Source organism: Ipomoea nil, unplaced genomic scaffold (genome assembly GCF_001879475.1).
Source record: "Ipomoea nil cultivar Tokyo-kokei standard unplaced genomic scaffold, Asagao_1.1 scaffold0841, whole genome shotgun sequence".
NCBI classification, from domain to species: Eukaryota; Viridiplantae; Streptophyta; class Magnoliopsida; order Solanales; family Convolvulaceae; genus Ipomoea; species Ipomoea nil.
In genome coordinates this window covers 23,532-43,196 of record NW_017617269.1, presented here as the reverse complement: position 1 = coordinate 43,196, position 19,665 = coordinate 23,532, and the positions used below count along the sequence as shown (strand labels likewise).

At 49.4% G+C, this 19,665-nt stretch overlaps 1 protein-coding gene across 1 annotated transcript; it reads left to right on the top strand.

Moving 5' to 3' along the window:
- The first annotated feature begins 313 nt into the window (after positions 1 to 313).
- LOC109178411 lies at positions 314 to 899 on the top strand. Its single transcript, XM_019328033.1, has 2 exons — positions 314 to 750; positions 869 to 899. The coding sequence occupies exons 1-2, from the start codon at positions 314 to 316 to the stop codon at positions 897 to 899; spliced, it is 468 nt and encodes a 155-aa protein (XP_019183578.1).
- The last annotated feature ends 18,766 nt before the right edge of the window (positions 900 to 19,665 follow it).

The following is a 19,665-nucleotide window of genomic DNA, read 5'->3' as shown; positions in this document are numbered from 1 at the left end:
GAGGGATAGTCGAGATATGAAAACAACAAGCACGGCCAAAATTTTCAGTGATCTCAAAGCCTATGAGTTCGAACATGAACCAAAACATGCCGAAGATTCAGAAACAAGAAACATTGCTCTCGTGGCAAATCAATCAGCATCAACCTTCAACAGGTCGAAATCTAACTCTTGTGATTTTTTATCTGATGAACAATATGCACTATTTGTCAGGAAAATGAAAAGGTTCATGAGAAAGAACAACTTTCAAGATCCATAACGATCAGGCCACCGAAAGAAGCACGAGAACTTTCCTCAAACCTCAAAAACCGAAACTATGGACTCTCAGCTATTGTGCTATAATTGCCGAAAGCCAGGACACTTCAAGGCGAACTGTCCTCATCCCATAGTAAGCAAACATCAAGATGACAATGCTATCACAAGTCCCTCAAAAGAGACTGGAGAAAGATATAAAAGGAGCGACAAGTCTGAGTCATCAAACTTCAGAAAGGAAGGAAGAAGGAAGGCAATGGTAGTAAACGAAACTTCTGACACAGTCGCAACCGAAAGTGATTCCTCAAGCTCCAGCTCAGAAGATGAAAACACTGATGAGGAGAAAGGACTGTTGTGCTTATTCAGTCAAGAGTCAGACGAACTGTGCCTCATGGCAGATGAAGACGAGGTAAACTCTCATTCATCGTTTTGTTATTCAGCTGAGTCAAGTTCTGTGGGAAGTCTTACTTCCAATGAATCTGTCACTGAAATGATGAGGAGGTTCAATGTGATAAATAGCACTTACTCCAAACTCAAGGAGGAGAACTCTCGGCTCATGCTTAGCTACAATGAACTAAAGCAAGTTCGTATTGAGAACAATGTGCTGGTCATTGCTAAGGAACAGCTTGAGAAAGATGTTCTCGCTCTAAAGGAGCAATGCACAACAAAAGAGAAGAGAGAGCAAGAACTGCTTGAAGTCTTGGATAAATTCAATAACTCATCCAACCTAATGGATAGAATGATGAATGAATCCAGACTTCCCGGGGAAAGAACAGGAATTGGTTTTAACCCCAGCTCCTCTTCACAAGTTGAATTGAACAAATCCACGAATGCATACTCACACGAAAGCTTCGAGGCCGCATTTGTTCAAGGACCTACCCAGGTGTCTGAGCCTATGATGGTAGTTAACAATGTCGAAACACCACAATCAACAAGCCAACCGAAAGGTACGGCTGTACAACGAATTGTGGAATCTGGAAAGAAGAAATCTGGTAATGGCAATCCTAGACAAATCTATGTCAAAAAGAATGGACCAAATGGCAATAGACAGAATCTACACCATAAAAAGGGTCAGCCTAACTGGAACACTCAATCCAATAAAAAGACGAATGTTAACCAGAGGCAATATCGTCCGAAATTCACACGAAAGAATCCTGCACAAGGAATCTCAAGAAATGGACGAATCAGACAACCCGAAAGATCCTTCAAAAAATCTGGGTATGGCAATGGATGGACTGGGCCATCAGAAGAAGATTGGTTTGATTACCCAGAACCTCTCCCTAGAGCAGTATTTGAAAAGGTTCATCTACGTAAACAAACCAATCATCTCAAGCATTATGAAAATCTTCCTTAGGAAGATCAACGTAAGAAATATAATGCTAAAGTCTTTGCCAGCATCCATTATGATTATCGTACATCTAATGGATATAGAGGACCGAGGATGAGTCGTGGATACTCTAGGTTGATGTGGGTTCCAAAGTTGACTGCTAACCCCCAAGGACCCAAAACTAAATGGGTACCTAAAAACACATAATCTTTGATGCAGGAAAAACAGGTCATATGGTATATTGATAGTGGATGCTCAAGACATATGACTGGTGATAAAACAATGTTGAGCAACTTTAAGGAAATAGATGGACCCAAAGTTATCTTTGGAAGAGAAAATAGCGACAAAACTCGTGGAAAAGGGGACATCATTGATGGTTTTTGGGTTTTCAGGCCCAAGGAGGTCCAACACAACCGTTGGCTGGAGGATACACCTTTCAATAAAAATGTATGCCTATCTCGGAAATAGTGCTAGTATTCGGAATCTCTCTCTCTGGTCCCCCCCCCCCTTTTACAAGAGTGGAGGAGCCTTTAAATAGCGGCTCCTCCTCTACCGACTTGAAGGCCCTTAATGGCCGACTTCAAGACTAATCAAGATATGGAGTCATTGGACGCCATTACTCGGTCGACCAACGGCTCTTCTAGGCTTGTAACAGCCTGACCGGATCCTGCTTTCAATGCCCTAACGGCTCCCTTTTAAACGAGCCTCTTCAATGCTCTCAACGGCTCCTTGGACCGAATCTTTCCCTGGGCTTGGGCCTTGGTCGACTCCTCGTCTCAGCCTAAGCTCTCACTGGGCTCCTCTTTAGCAGTTTTGAACTGGGCCCCTTGCCTGGGCCTGGGCCGACTCCAGGACTCGGCCCAATTGCTCTTCGGGCTCCTCGGATGCTGGCCCACTTCTTCGAACCATCTCCTTTGGGCCCCTATCTCTTGGGCCGGGGTCCTTACCCCATCAACTAGTCCCTCACTTTTTCATACCTGTTACGCTAGCCTGGGTTTCGCTAAGTTACAACTGTCTATCCCCCTCAATCACCGCATCCATGCCTTGAATAGCCTTTTGTAACGTCCGGATCCTCAGCCATTCTCTCCGGATCTCGCGGGGCCGTTTGGATTCTTCTGTCTAAACTTGGCACCTATAAATGGCCTCCTCCCTTCTCTCTTACCTTCACAAGTCCATCATGGGTCGTTCTCCTTTGAAAGGAAAACGAATTGACTTTGGGTCTCCTTGGCGCCCGCTGCCTTCCAAGCGGACTCGGCCTGAAAGGGAACACAAAAAGAAGACTCCTCGCCCAGCCTCTCAGAGGTCTCCTGCCGGCGCTACTCCCTCAGCTTCTCAGCCGCCGACTCCTCCTCGTCGTGAGGCCGCTCTGTCTTCACGCCAATCGCCTACTCCCACAACTACCCGAGTGACTTCTCAAGACGGGTCCTTTGTTGAGGTGGCGGTTCCAGAGCAACTTACTTTCAGAATGACCTTCTCCATTCCGCTGGACGACCTGGACGGGCCAGTTACGGGCCTGATGAATGATGAGGACTACGCCCGCTACTTGGAGGCGTATCCGGATGATGAGGAGCCAATTGCGCCACCACTCATGCCAGCTTTCTGGGACTCGTTCTGTCCATCCCTACCCGGACCACTGGGGGGATTCTTTGGGGGTGACTCTTCCTCGCCCGGTGAGTGATCATATGTACCGGAGTCGGCCATAGTTCAAAGGAATCTTTTCTAGGAGCATTTTCATATTCCTTATTGTAATAAGCTCCTTGCTACTTGTACCCTCCTTCTCTATAATAATAATAAAAAATGCTATTTTCGCCTTGCCTTATGTCTTATCATATTTTGTTGCGTACCCATCCGGACGACTGGTCAAGGAGTTGGTCACGTCATCAGATTCTTTTCAGTCTGACACCTGCAAGATTCCCCGTATCTCGGGCGAATCCAATCTTCTCTGCGTTGGCGTGCGAATCTTACTCTTCCCGGGCGAATTTGATGAAACTAATCTCTGACAGAGATTCGCGTCATCCGTCTAATCCGGCTCAGTTATGTTAGTTATAATCTCCTCCGTGATTATCGCCTAGATATTCGCCTTCACTGGGCTATATAAAGGCCCCTCACAGTTGATGCAAATCGCATCACTCTCCACTTTGCGTAGGCACGGTGCTATGAGTTACAGGGATGGTGATCGCTGCTGGTCCATTCGTAACAAGGAGTATGCTCGACTGGAGCAGTTAAGGCAGAAGAGGTTGGCTAACGGAGGTCGTTTGGTGGGCGACTCGGCTTCAGACCCCATTGTGGTGCCTCCGGACGTGCTGGACCTGATGTGTAGGGAGCCTATCGACGTGGAGATGGAGCCTGTGGTGGAGATGGAGCCTGTGGTGGAGGATCCAGAACCAATGGTGGAAGAGAAGTGGGAGGCTCCTCCCCTCTTTGGTGTTGCCATGTCGCCGAGTGCTCTGGAAAGGCCCTTGCAAATGATCGATGACGGGAAGCCCGCCGTGTATCTGGATGAAATGCCTGAGCCTGAGCCGAGTCCTCTGCCTTTCTACTCTTAGTACCTCCTGGAAGGCCCCCCGACTGCTCGCCCATCGACAGAGAAAGAAGCCAAGTCTTGACCCGTTTTTCTCTTGTAATTTGCATCGGCTGAGTTCTGGGCTTTGTAATCTTCGTGCTAATTCAATAAACTGTGTGCTTTTCTGTCCGACCCTACATTTTCTTATTGTTTTGTCGCCCGACCTCCGGTCTACAGGACTGATGCTACGGCGAGACCCTCTTGGCGAGAGAGTCGCCGAGTCTGCTCGCCGACCTGGCGACCGGAGTCTTTTCGCGAACTTGGCTGATATCATCTGATGGGCCGGGTTCTACCGGGTCGTTCTAGAAGTTTCTAGCTCGTACCTCGTGGGCCCAGAGACCATGGCCTATGATGGGCTTCCAGCTTAGCAAGCCGGGTCATTGATGCCCGACCCTAGCCTAGGGCAGACGCGCCGTCTGCAAGCTAACCCTATGCCTGAACCGTCGCCCCGCCTTTTGAGGCATTAAATGCGGTGTCTCTTCACATCCCGTCACCTCCACTTCCTCCAACGAGAAGGTGACACGTGGCCGGCCTTTGAAATTCCTCCCCCTTTAAATAGCCATTTCATCTCTTTTCCACTCTCTTCTCCAGTCTTTCTCTTCGTTCTCAACTCGAGCTTCTCCGGCCATTCCGCGTTTCCTCCGATCTCTCACCTAACTTAGGTAATGTCTTCCTCTTCACATTCTTCTTCTTCCCGTCGTTACTCGGCCGATAACCCGGTGGCGACCTCCCCCTCTTCTTCTTCTCCTTCTTCGTCTTCTTCTTCTCCTCCCCGTCGTATGGAACTTCCGGCGGACGTTCCATCGACGTCTTCTCTTCGTCGTATGGAACTTCCGGCGGACGTTCCATCGACGTCATCTCTTCCTACGACCCCCTCTTCTTCGGGGGCGGTTACTCCGCTGAGCCCCGCTCCTTTAACGACGGTGGCGGCTCTGCCGGGTGGCATCGGACGGCCGCGAGGCAAGTTTGATTCCATCGTCCGTCCTTCCGGGCCACCGTCCATTGTTAATGCAGTGGACCTGGAAATGGCCCAATACCTTCTTGGGCCTTCAGCCGTAGTCCTCGCCCCGGAAGGCCGGCAAATTTACGACCCCCCCCCCCCCCCCCGAGGGTTGTGTCGGCATTCACCTGCACTCGGTTGCCTTTGGCTTCCGAGTTCCTCCGTGTCCTTTCCTTTCCCTTTTTTATCGCCATTGCAACTTAGTTCCGGGCCAATTAGTGCCTAATTCTCACCGACTCCTCACCTGCTTCGTCAACCTCTGCCACTAGTGGTTGTGCGAGCCGGATCTAGGCCTGTTCCGGTATCTTTTCACCGTGAACAAGGTCGGCTCGCATTCGCCGGGCTTTGTTCAAGTTGCCGCTCGCCCGGGGCGACAGCTTTTCGAGGGGTTGTCCGACTCCATTAAGGACTGGAAGTTCCTCTACTTCTTCGTCCGCCCCGCTTTCTCTTCCTTCACTTTACCGACCTTGTGGCCGACCGCTCTATTCAGGCCCTGCTCTCGGCGTGCCGTCCCTTCCGATGATGCGGTCCTGGGCGGCGAGTTCTTGAAGGGCTTCGGGCCGTACTCGGTCAAGTACTGGTCCCGAGTCCGGGCCATGGCTAAGCGTGGCTTGCTGCCGGAGGGTACGACCACCGTAGGTAGTCTTCGTTGCCTCTCGTTTCTCTTCTTTTTATTCTGTCACATTCCGACTTGGAATGCTTATGATTTTCCCTCCTTTCGCAGGTCCGTACGACTTCGATTCCTCTAGTTTCGACGAGGCTGCTGAACCGACTCCAGAGATGACGGACAGAGCCGAAAAGATGAGGCATCGGTTGTCCCAGCGCACTTCCGGCACTGCTGCTGCCTCTTCCTCCCAACCGTCTCCGGCCCCAAGGTCGACTCCCCCACCACCTCGTAATGTGGTGGATTTGACTCCGTCGCCCGTTGTGTCGCCCACTCGACAGCCGCCTCCTCCTCAGACAGAGAGTCCAAGCTCTAAGCGTCCGGCCGGTCAAACTGGTGGGCCGACTCTGAAAAGAATCCGGCTGTGCCACGAGGTAGAAGAGGATGCCCAAATCTGGATGGGCGCCTCCTCCGTCTGCAAGTGGTGTACTAACGTCCTTCTGCCTAAGGACGTGGCGGCGACTCATGCTCTGGGGGATGAGTACATCGTCGAGGCCTCGCTGCGCCAGTCGTACCGCGTAAGCGTTCTCGATTTAATTCCTCTCATTCGTTCTTTCCTTTTATTATCTGACTCGTGGCCATTTCACAGAACCTCACCTTCCAGATGGAGATGAGCAAGCGGCTGCAGAACTACAGGACCGAGACGCGGTCTATGGCCCTCAAGTTACGCCAGACGGAGGAGGCCTTTCTGGAAGAGCAGGCGAAGCACCTCAAGGTGGTGAAAGTGCACAACTCCGAGATGCTGAGGGTCACCCGGCAGTGGGAGGAGGAGCGGGACAAGGTGGCGACAATCGCTGCGACCTCCGTTGAGGCTTACACGAAGTCGGCCACCTTCGAGGCGGATGTGAAGGCGGCGATAGAGGCTCGCCAAAAGGAAATCGCCAAGGAGTGGCTGTCGACGCCGGATGGTGACGAGTTCCTCCTGGACTTGGGCGAGCGTGACTATCGCCTTGGTTTTCGCGAGGCGCAGACGGAAATCCACTCCGCCTTGCTGGTCCGCGACTCCTCTTTCACTCCCGAGGGCTGGGGCCTCAAGCCCGTGATAGATGCTCTTCCGGCGACTGAAGGACCGTCGACGACTGTTGACCCGGCAGCTCTTCCGGCAGCCGCTGATTCGGCGACTCTTCCTTCAGCAACACCTCCTGAGCTCGCTGAGTCCGCTCTTCAGGCTGAGGACCCTTCTTCTGTTCCCCTGGCTGGACCAACGGCTAGGGCTCAAGTTGAAGGGATTGATGTCGACACCCCTCCCCTGTAGTTTAAGACTATTCTTTTAGGATAGTCCCATTTTTAAAGGCTGGCCTCCATCTCAGGCCTTTATAAATTTTAATAAAATTCCCATTTTCTCTCCCTTTTCGTATTATCTTGTGCCCGACGCTTTTTCATTAACCTTCAATGGTTCTGTAAAATAGAAGAAGTGTTCTTAAGGCATCGGGCCCTACTAACTCTCTTTCGCCGAGTCCCTCAGTCGAGGTGACTCTTTAGGCTTTTCCTTTCTCAGAAACATTTAGGGTCAGCGCCCCGTTGTTTCTTTAAATACTCGCCGAGTCCCTCAGTCGAGGCGACTCCTCTTGGCTTTTTCACGGAAACGACTAAGAGTCTGGGCCCTTGTTTCCTAACTCTTTCTCGCCGAGTCCCTCAGTCGAGGCGACTCCTTAGGCTTTTTCTTTCTCAGAAACGTTTAGGGTCAGTGCCCCGTTGTTTCTTTAAATACTCATCGAGTCCCTCAATCGAGGCGACTCCTCTTGGCTTTTTCACGGAAACGACTAAGGGTCTGGGCCCTTGTTTCCTAACTCTTTCTCGCCGAGTCCCTCAATCGAGGCGACTCCTTAGGCTTTTTCTTTCTCAGAAACGTTTAGGGTCAGTGCCCCGTTGTTTCTTTAAATACTCGCCGAGTCCCTCAGTCGATGCGACTCCTCTTGGCTTTTTCACGGAAACGACTAAGGGTCTGGGCCCTTGTTTCCTAACTCTTTCTCGCCGAGTCCCTCAGTCGAGGCGACTCCTTAGGCTTTTTCTTTCTCAGAAACGTTTAGGGTCAGTGCCCCGTTGTTTCTTTAAATACTCGCCGAGTCCCTCAGTCGAGGCGACTCCTCTTGGCTTTTCACGGAAACGACTAAGGGTCTGGGCCCTTGTTTCCTAACTCTTTCTCGCCGAGTCCAGGGAGTGATTAACTGTAACTTGTGCTTTTATTCGAGTCTCTCAGGACCCCTGGGCCCATACATGTTTTGTGCCTTTCTATTCATAGAACTTCTTTAGGTAGATGACGTTCCAAATCCGATCCACGGGCTTGCCCTCCATGGTTTCCAATTTGTAGGTTCCAGCTTGGATAACCGCGGCAATGCGGTATGGTCCGTCCCACTTAATCGCAAGCTTGCTCCCCTCTGTGGGCTGACTGGCCTGTCGATCCCGCAGTACAAGGTCGCCGACCTGGAAGGCTCGCGGATGAATCCTACGATCGCGATATCTTTTTACCGCCTGTTGGTATTCAGCCATTCGCGCACTCGCGGCTTCCCTCTTTTCTTCTAAGAAATTTTTCTCGATCCGAAGGCTCTCTTCGTTCTCCATGTCTGAATAGGTACGGACCCGGTGAGTGGGCTCGACCACCTCAATTGGAACCTTTACCTCGAAGTCGTACGCGAGTGAGAATGGACTCTCTCCCGTTGCTCGTCGCTGGGTAGTGCGACAAGCCCATAGGGCTCGGTCAAGCTCATCCGCCCAATTTCCTCGAATATCTTCCAATTTCTTCCGAATCCCATCCACCAGCGTTCGGTTCACGTTCTCGACTTGTCCGTTTGCCTGTGGGTATGCCACCGACACCTTAGTGTGGCGGATATCGTGTCGGCGGCAAAAGTCGGCGAATGCCGGACAATCGAAATGTCGCCCGTTATCGCTGACAATGTGCTCGGGCAGGCCGAAGCGGCAAATCACCCTTCTCCACAAAAAGCGTCGGCATTGGTACTCGGTTATGGTAGCCAGTGGTTCCGCCTCGACCCACTTGGTGAAGTAGTGGATAGCTACGACACAGAACTTCAAGCCTCCGGGGGCGACTGGTAATGGCCCCAACAAATCGATCCCCCACTTGGCAAATGGGATGGCGGTGGTGATTGGCGTGTAAAAGGTAGCTGGCCGAGTGTCTTTCTTGGCGAATGCCTGGAAAACGCCGCACTTGGATATCCATTCAATACAGTCCCGCATCATGGTTGGCCAATAATATCCTTGGACGACTAATTTCCGAGCGAGCGTGTGGGCGCCTTGGTGCGCGGCACAAATGCCTCTATGGGCTTCATCCATTATTTTCTCGGCCTCGGGCCTCAGCAAACATCTTAACAAAGGTCCTCCAAACGATCGTTTGTACAATTGCCCATCAATGATTTGGAAGGAGGGGGCCTTTCGTCGAACCCTTGCGGCGACTCCCGGGTCTTCCGGTAACTCGCCTTTTTCTTTTAATCGCCGGATGTCCTCTATCCAGAACATCTCGGGGTTTTTCTCTCGGTCCCATTCCTCGCCAGTCACTTGCTGGATCCTTAGCAGTATTTCTTCAATGCTTGGTCGACTCAGCTCCTCCTTCTGACATATTTTTACCAGGTGGTCCGGTACTCCTTCCAAGGTAATCTTGGACAATATGTCAGCTTCTATGTTATCCGTTCGGGATATATACTCTATTTCGTAGGCTCCGAACTCTTTTAACATCTCTACTGCGCGCTCTCTATATAGAGTCATCCGAGCATTCTTGGCCTCACATGTGCCCGAGATCTGTCCGACTACTAATCTAGAGTCGGTCTTGACTCGTAACTTTTCGACCCCTAAGGCCCTGGCGAGTCGGAGGCTGTTTAACACAGCTTCGTACTCGGCCTCGTTGTTAGAGGCTCGGAACAGGTAGCTCAAGGCATAATACAGTCGGAATCCTTCAGGAGTGATAAGTACGATACCACCTCCACAGTGCTGTCAACTTGATGCTCCGTCCGCGTGCATTTCCCACCACTCGCCTAAGCAGTTCTCTGTGGCGCGTTCCTTCTCTTCCTCACTCGCCGTGCATTCGACCAAGAAGTCGGCCAAGGCTTGACCTTTTATGGAAGGCCGGGGCTGGTACTCAATCCCATACTGGGTTAGCTCTACGGCCGATTTTACCAGGCGGCCGGACGACGATGGGTTTCGCAAAACGCTTCCGAGCGGTTGGTCTGTCAGCACTCGGACAGTGTGGGCATGGAAGTAGGTTGCCAACTTGCGCACGGTGACCACCAACGCATATACAATCTTTTCCAAGGCGGTATACCTTGACTCGGCAGCCTTCAGGGAGCGGCTCACGTAATAAACTGGGTGTTGGACTCGTTCTTCCTCTCAGACCAACACCGAACTCACCGCCTTGCAGGAGGCGACTAAGTACAGAAATAGGGGCTCGCCCGCCTGGGGGGTAGACAATACCGAGGGTGTCGAGAGGTATTGTTTCAATTCCTCAAACGCCTGCTGGCACTCAGGGGTCCAAGCGAATCCTTCCTTCTTCTTCATGGCTTCGAAGAAAGGCACGGTCTTATCCGCCGCCTTGCTCAGGAAGCGGCTAAGGGCAGCCAGTCGGCCGGTCAACCGTTGCAGGTCTTTTACGGTGCTGGGAGGCTGCATGTCAACGATGGCCTGTACTTTCTCAGGGTTAGGCTCGATACCTCGCTTGGTGACCATGTAGCCCAGGAATTTTCCCCCTTGCACGGCGAACGCGCATTTCTTAGGGTTCAACCGGAGGTTGTACTTTATCATCACCTTAAAGTAGTCGGCCAGGTCTTCGGCGTGCTTGCTCTCCTCTCGGCTCTTGACGAGCATGTCATCGACGTACGCGGCCATCGATTTTCCAAGCAGGTGCTGGAATAGGCGGGCTACCATTCGGGTATATGTGGCTCCGGCGTTCTTGAGCCCGAAGGGCATGACTCGGTAACAATAAACCCCGTCCGGCGTAAAAAACGCGGTCTTTTTTTCGTCCGCCGGGTGCATGAATATCTGATGGTACCCCCTAAAGGCGTCCATAAAGCTCAACAGTGCCGACCCCGCCGTCTCGTCGACCAGTTGATCGATCCGAGGTAAGGGAAATGGGTCTTTTGGGCAGGCCTTATTAAGGTCGGTGTAGTCCACGCACATCCGCCACGCCGGGAGCTTGGGTACAAGGACCACATTCGCCAACCACTCCGGGTACTTAACCTCGCGTACATGCCCGGCTGCTAGTAGCGTGCTCACTTCCTTCTTCACGAATTCTCTTCGGTCGTTGGCCAGGTATCGCTTCTTCTGTATGACCGGTCGATGCTCGGGATCCACGGCGAGTCTGTGCGATATGATCGATCGGTCGACGCCAGGCATGTCCTCCGGGCCCCAGGCGAAAACCATCCGGTGTTCCCGGAGCACCTTTATAATCTCTTCCTTTACTTTCTCGGGGAGGCCGACTCCAATTCGGACCCGTCGGTCCGGTTGTGTGGAGTCGATCTCGACATCCTCCAACTCGACGGCAGGCTCCGGACGAGGTATTATTGTCTTTTTTGGGGGCCTCTCGGTGATCTCCTGGACCTGCATCTCGCGTTTGCCCATCCCTCTGCATGCCTGCAGATAGCAGTCGCTGGCGACTTTTCGGTCACAGCGCACCGTACCTATTCCGTTTGGCGTGCGGAATTTTAAACAAAGATGTTCGATTGAAATAAGAGCTCCTAGATCCTCGAGACCCGGTCGGCCGAGTATAGCGTTATGCGAACAGGCCAGGTTCACCACAATGAACTTCATGCTGAGTTTCTGTACATCTGGGTAACTGCCAATCTCAACTGGAAGTGTGATTGATCCTTCGGCCTCCACCGAGTCCCCTGTGAAACCGGCGATGGGAGTTTTGACAGGGCTCAGCTGTTCTCGAGTCATTCCCATTTTGATGAAGGTTTCTAGGTATAGCACATTGACGCTGCTTCCAGTGTCTACAAGGATTCGTCGAACGACGACGCCATTGATGTCCTTGGCTATAACCAACGCATCCCGATGCGGTATTTCTCCGGCTGGTAAATCTCTGTCAGTGAACACGATGGGCTCTCGGCACACCTTTTTAGGGTTCTCCTCGCGTCCGTACACAGTCCCGACGTACAGCTGTCGGGCCCAAGCTTTTCTGGTGTTCGCTGAGTCACCACCTTCCGGCCCGCCGACTATCATGTTGATAACCGGCTTCTGGCGCCACTGAGCCTCCTCCTCTTCGGGAGCCGGCTGCTTTCCTCGACTGTTTTCGGCAACGGCGGCGGGATCCTCATCCCCTCAGTTGACCGATCTCCGCCTCCACTGATTAGGAGGCGGGGTTCCTTGCTGAATGATACCCTCCATGATCTTCTTCAGGTAGAAGCATTCCTCCGTGCTGTGAGTATAAGATTTATGATAACGACAGTACTTAGAGGTCTTACCAGTCTCTTCGTTCATCACGCGATCGTCGGTCGGCGGAGGCGGAGGCAGGGCAACCGCTTGTATCTCGTGGACCAGCCGTTCGGGAGCCGGCCGATAGGCGTGGGGGACGGGTCTGTCGTACGGTCGTCTGACCTCGGGTCGCCGAGTTACGTCCGGGCGCCTTTCCTTGGTTTCAGCTCTCGTCCTCTTCCCGCTGGCGGATCCGCCGACTTCTCGCTGCCGCTTATGCTTCATAGCCTGCTCTGTGTTGGCCCTCTTGTTGGCCATATGAATGGCTTCTGCGTAGGTGGCCGGGCGATTGTCCCTCAGGTCTCGGTATAGCTGGCCGGACCGTAAGGACTTGATGAAGAAGGTGAGCGCCGTCTGGTCCTCGACCTCTTCTATGGACTGGATTTCTTTCTGCCAGCGGGCCAGATAGGTTTCCAAGGGCTCGCCTTCATCCTGATGAATGTCGCCCAAGTGCGTTAGGTCCTTTTGTGGTTTGATATTAGCGGCATAGTGGCTCATGAAGCGGTCTGCCAGCTCTTCAAAGCTGTGAATCGACCCCGAGAGCTGCGCCACTAGCCACCTTTGTGCTGATCCTTTCAACGTGGGTAAGAAAGCGCGACACATGACCGGATCTCGTACCCCAAAAACCTGCATCTTAGCCTGATAGCTCAGCAAATGCTCTCGAGGATCGCCGGTTCCATCCAACGTAGCCTGCTCCGGGAACTTGAAATCACCCGGTATCTTAAAAGCCATAACCTCGTCCGAGAAGGGTTAGGCGGTCAGTAACGTACGTCCTGGGGATTTGGCTTTCCCCTCTATCCGTTCTTTCAGATTTCGCACTTCTTGGACTAAATTCGCCACTTCGACCCTCTCCCGAGTGCGATTTCCCGTGGATTCCGTGCTCTCACCGACTTCAGACTCGGCCGGTTGGTCGTGGTTGCGGGGGGGCTGCTCCACGCGGCGAGTCTCAGTCCTGGTTCTTTTGGTACGGTTCCTCTCTCGTGCAGCCTGCCGATCGCGAGCAGCTAACGGGGCACGACTGGGTTCCTTCCGACCCAATCGTTCTCTTGCCGACCGCCGCCCGATGCTGGGACCCAGCCGAGAATGAATGGACTGTACCAGTTGGCTTTTGGCCCGTCGGTTCTGTTGCCGGTTATCGGGCCTATGGGGCGGCTGTGAATCGCGTTTTGGCTGGCGAGTGACGGACTGTTCTCTCACTCCCAGGCTTGCTTCGGCGCAGGCACGCCTGATTGCACGTAGCTGCTCTGGGGTGAGCAGCACTTGGGGCAACTGTTGGTTTATCGGTGGTGTCGGCGGCGGTGTTGTTGTAACACCCCGTGTTACGGCCTTCAATCCCGGATTAATTATTAAATTAATCCCATTAATAATAATTAAATATGATTTAATTCGGTTAGGTTTCCTTTAATTAATTAATAAAGGTCCACCATGAATCGTGGACCCTTGCCTAAATTAGAGTCCTAAGCCTATTAGGAATAAAGAAAGTAAACCCTTTACTATTCAGATTCTAATTAGGAATCCTAGACCTAGTTATCTATTAGGAAGTAGGCCTTTTACTATTCAGACTACGATTAGGATTCCCTTTAATTAATTAATATGGTCCACTATGGACCATGGACCCTTATCCCTAAACCCAATCCTTAGTTCCAAAAGGAATAAAATTAGCAAGCCTATAATATTAGTTCCTAACCAGGACTCCTAAATATATAAATAGGGGACTTAAGAGGCACCTAGAACCCCCCACCACAATAAACGTTCCACCACCCCAAAGTGCTCCAAGAATCCCCTTAGAAGAAATCAAGAAATCAAAAAGCTTAAAGAAAGACCCTTCATAGCCAAGGAATTAATTAAGGCTAAGAGGTAACCCATGTCTCAACAAAACCTATTTTCATAGTTATAATTCCCCCTTAGGGTTTCCCCATATTATTGTATATTGGTGAGTTATGATGATTATTATTGGTAATTGATGTGGTGATCCCATGGGGGATCTTGATGATCTTGATATTGGGAGATTCTTGATAACTATGGTGTTCTTGATAATTATATGGAGTTCTTGATGATTATGTGTCGTTCTTGATAATTGTGTGATGCTCTTGATGTTTATGTGTTATTCTTACCGAATCTTGCAATTAGAAGACGAACCATATACTTGTTGATATAAAAGTGATTAGAACCCTAGGTTGTATCGTATGATCTTATTCTTGGATTATCGGGTGGGGAAATCACATGTTTGGGTGTTGATTATATTTAGAAAAGCATGATAGGTTATGTACCGTTCGTTTCTTGTATTTGATTCGTTAATTGTCTACGTGTTGTCATTAATTGCGTTGTAAAGTGTCTAAGTATGGTTTTGGGTTCCACCACGGTTCCCGGGGCGTAAAGTGTGTGAAAAGAGTCAGTGGGGGGTAGGTGGGGGGTAGGGGACCCGCCACCTACCCACGGTCGAGAAACACCGCCGGGCAGCGGGTAGCCGGCGGGCGGGCAGCTGCCCGTCGGCGACCCGCTGCCCGGAACAGTACTATCCGGCGGGTGGCCCCCACCCACCGGCTACCCGCTGGAAATTCATCCCACCCGGGATCCCGGCTTCCCCGTTTGATGTTCCCCGTTCCCCGTGGTGTCCCAACGGACTCCGTTTATCGTGCCTATGTCTAGTTTGATGTTTCGGGTACCGTTCGTAGGTTTATGAGTCTATTATATTGCATGCTAGTTGAATTGGTATCCCGTTGACCTAGGTGGAAGAAGTATGAACCCCTTAGGACTATTCTTCGTAAGTGATGGATCACGCATAGGTTTTGTTATACGTTTTCTCCCCCTTCCTAGTGTGTAATGTGGGTTGCATGTGCTTGCTATGTGTTATGTGTGTGTTACCCCAATTCGGTTGTGATCGGATTGGTTATCCTGAGCTGCGGTTCAGAAGCTGGCTGCGGTCAGATTGATACTCTTGGGCTGCGGTACACCGTTTGGTTGCGATCAAACGTTTCTATACGAGCTGCGGTTCGTCCTTTTTCCTAGATGCGGTCAGATGACATTCTCTTGGTCTGCGGTCCACTGTTTGGTTGCGATCAAACACTATGATGAGCTGCGGTTCATCGGTCGGTTTCTGATCGACCCCTCCGTGTTGCGATACGGGGCAGGGTGCTGCGGGGCCGTGTCAGAGCTATATGCGCTGACCCTCATGTATGGGCATGCGATTGGTCCTGTGGCGGCAACAAAGTGTGTTATGTGTTGTGACATGGACGAGTTGTGATTACGAGTGTCTTGGGGGATGTGACTATGGGATTTATACTGGGAATTGTTCATGTTGGGTTATGACCATTGTTTATGCTTTGCCTTATCTGCCTTATCTGTTGTGAACTGCATATGCTCGTTATAACTGTTGCTTGTGTCTGGCCTTATCTGTCGAGTCATTCCCGGTTTTAAAGCTAGAGTTCGTAGGATATATCTTCATGCTCAAAATGTTTTTCGTATATCTATATATATCTCTATATGTATTGTATTTCAACGCGTTGGAGTGGGTTACCAGCATCTCTCGCTGAACAGATATATTTGGCTTTCAGGCACAGAAGATTAAGTCACTGGAGTGCGCTAGAACTTAGAAGTAGATAGTTTCCCTTTTGGCCTGCGTGCCACGTTTACGTATTTACGCTTTGAGGATATTAGTTAGTTAGCCTGTGCACTTGGGTTCTCTAGCCCAGGTGTGGCATAGCACCCCGAACGCTTGTATTTATATCTTGGGATTTAATAAGATTCTACCTTTATTATAAGTTTTAAATGTCTTGAAAATCTGGGGTGTTACAATTGTCTCATTTTCCTGGCTCCGGGTGTTTCTTCGATTCAGCTAGCTTCTCAGGTCCGCCTCCCGTCCATTGTCGCGACGGCTTGATTGTTCCTCACTTCCCGCCATGTCGGAATCTTTTCTAATTCGACTGACACTCTCGTTGTCGTTTCTTGAACTCGCCTCACTCAGGAGGATACGTGACTCTTAGTTCGATCCCCACAGACGGCGCCAGTGATGGTTTTTGGGTTTTCAGGCCCAAGGAGGTCCAACACAACCTTTGGCTGGAGGATACACCTTTCAATAAAAATGTATGCCTATCTCGGAAATAGTGCTAGTATTCAGAATCTCTCTCTCTGGTCCCCCCCTTTTACAAGAGTGGAGGAGCCTTTAAATAGCGGCTCCTCCTCTACCGACTTGAAGGCCCTTAATGGCCGACTTCAAGACTAATCAAGATATGGAGTCGTTGGACGCCATTACTCGGTCGACCAACGGCTCTTCTAGGCTTGTAACAGCCTGACCGGATCCTGCTTTCAATGCCCTAACGGCTCCCTTTTAAACGAGCCTCTTCAATGCTCTCAACGGCTCCTTGGACCGAATCTTTCCTTGGGCTTGGGCCTTGGTCGACTCCTCGTCTCAGCCTAAGCTCTCACTGGGCTCCTCTTTAGCAGTTCTGAACCGGGCCCCTTGCCTGGGCCTGGGCCGACTCCAGGACTCGGCCCAATTGCTCTTCGGGCTCCTCGGATGCTGGCCCACTTCTTCGAACCATCTCCTTTGGGCCCCTATCTCTTGGGCCGGGGTCCTTACCCCATCAATCATCAAGAAGGGAATAACAATACAAGATGTCTCTTATGTTGAAGGACTGAAGTTCAATCTCCTAAGCACAAGTCAATTTTGTGACAAAGGATACAAAGTAGAATTCTTCAAAGACGAATGCAAAATCGTGAACACGAAGGATAGCAAGACAGCTTTAACATGTCAATGAAAGAAGAATATGTATGTACTATCTTTAAATTCTTCTAATGCTAATGTTTGCCTTGAAGCTAAAAGTAATGCAGATCTCAATCAAGAATGGCACAACAAACTAAGTCATCTGAACTTGAAGACGATAAACAAGCTTGCGAAAAGAAACCTCGTAAGAGGGCTACCCGAAGTATCTTATACAAAAGATAAAATATGTGAGGCTTGTCAAAAAGGGAAGCAATTCAAGTCACCGTTTAAATCAAAAGATGTAGATGCAAATTCTCGTTCTCTAAGTCTTCTACATATGGATCTCTTCGGACCAGTAGATCCAGCAAGTTTGATTGGAAGAAAGTATACTCTTGTTATAGTAGATGACTACACAAGATATACATGGGTGCTTTTCTTGAAGAAGAAGAATGAAACAGAAACAACTCTTCCAAATCTTTTGAGACAACTTCAAACGGAAAAGGAGGTCAAAATAATTCGAATAAGATCAGATCAAGGAACGGAATTTGTCAACAAAGTCATAAAGGAATTCTGTGCACAAAATGGAATTTTCCATCAACTCTCGGCTGCACGAACTGCTTAGCAAAACGGAGTAGCCGAAAGAAGGAACAGAACCTTGAAAGAAGCTGCACGGACGATGATCTCTCACTCAGGACTACCTAAGAGATTTTGGGCCGAAGCCATAAACACGGCATGCTATACGCAAAATAGATCATTGATCAACAAATCTCACAACAAGACACCGTATGAGCTATGGAAAGGTAAAACTCCTAGTATCGGTTATTTTCATGTCTTTGGTTGCAGGTGCTTCATACATAACAACGGAAAGAATCATCTAAGAGCTTTTGACGAAAGAGCTGACGAAGGACTATTTATGGGATACTCCTCAGCAAACAAAGCGTTCAGAGTTCTAAACAAACGAACAATGGTAATAGAGGAATCCATTCATGTCAAATTTGATGAACTATCTGAGAAGAATCCATCTGGATGTAAAACATCAATCAAGTCAAGTCAAAATTCTCAGCAACTTGTAAACGAAGATATCTCAGACGAAGAAGACATTCTTTCGTCCTACACGAAATATCAGCTAAAGGTTTCAGAACCCGAACCTGTGTCCCAAGAAAAGGTAGTGATTCAACAGAATGATCCTACAAGCACCACAACATCTGAACCAATGATATACATTGATCTACCATATATTCCCGAAATGGATGCTCAAAATCAACAAGATGCTTTTGAACCAGACCTTCGATTGTTGAAAGATCATCCATCAGATCAGGTTATTGGAAATGTCCAAGAAGGCGTGAGAACAAGAGCCTCCTTGCACGAAAGTATGATAGCATGCTTCCTATCACAAATGGAACCTAAAACCATAGAAGAAGCCCTAAAAGACCCTGACTAGGTAATAGCCATGCAAGAAGAGCTCCATCAATTTGAACGAAATGAAGTATGGGAACTTGTTCCGAGACCATCTCATCAGAATGTCATTGGAACTAAATGGGTGTTTAGAAACAAAATGAGTGAAGATGGTCTCAATGCTAGGAACAAAGCTCGTCTTGTTGCTAAGGGATATTGCCAAGAAGAAGGCATTGATTTTGATGAAACCTTCGCCCCTGTAGCCAGATTGGAAGCTATTCGCATATTTCTAGCTTTTGCAGCCTATAAGAACTTCAAAGTCTATCAAATGGATGTCAAGAGTGCCTTCTTAAATGGACTTCTTGAAGAAGAGGTTTACGTTGAACAACCACCTGGTTTTGCAATCAATAATGAGCTTGAAAAGGTCTATCATCTCAAAAAAGGCTCTTTATGGCTTAAAGCAAGCTCCACGAGCCTGGTATGATACTCTCTCATACTTTCTCATCAACTGCGGTTTCACGAAAGGAGTGGTTGATAAAACACTCTTTCGCATAAAAGATAATAATCATATTCTACTAGTTCAAATCTATGTTGATGACATCATCTTTGGTAGCACGAATCCAATTTTGTGTGAAAAATTCTCCAACCTTATGAAAGGCAAATTTGAGATGAGCATGATGGGTGAACTAAACTACTTTCTGGGTTTACAAGTTAAACAATGCCCAGACGGAATATTCATAAATCAAGCCAAATATACCAAGGATTTAATCCGAAAATTTGGCATTGATGGAAAAAGTTCGGTCAAAATTCCTATGAGCACATCCCTCAGAATGGATGTTGATAATGAAGGAAAGGATGTTGATCAGACAAACTTTCGAGGCATTATTGGTTCGCTTTTATACCTAACAGCAAGCAGACCTGACATTTCGTTTGCTGTTGGTGTATGTGCACGCTTTCAAGCCAAGCCGAAAGAAAGTCACCTAAGTGCAACTAAAAAGATATTAAGATATCTTAATGGAACGCAAAGTGTCGGTCTCTGGTATCCGAAAGAAGGATCATTTGATCTAGTTGGATATTCAGATGCTGATTTCGCAGGGTGTCGAATTGATCGAAAAAGTACCTCAGGAACCTGCCAATTCCTAGGAAGACGTATTGTGTCTTGGTTTAGCAAGAAACAACACTTTATTGCTACAAGTACGGATGAAGCCGAATACATAGCAGCCGGAAGCTGTTGTGCTCAAATCTTGTGGATGAGACATCAATTGAGAGACTATGGCATAAATGCTCGAGAAGTGAGCATAAAATGCGATAACACGAGTGCAATCGCCATTACGCATAATCCTGTGCTACA

What these genes read in the sequence shown, in the direction of transcription:
- LOC109178411 (XM_019328033.1), top strand. Translation starts at nt 314, where the DNA reads ATGGACTCTCAGCTATTGTGCTATAATTGCCGAAAGCCAGGACACTTC. An exon ending in GTCACTGAAATGATGAGGAG is followed by an intron (nt 751 to 868) that starts GTTCAATGTGAT and finishes GTCATTGCTAAG; the next exon opens with GAACAGCTTGAGAAAGATGT.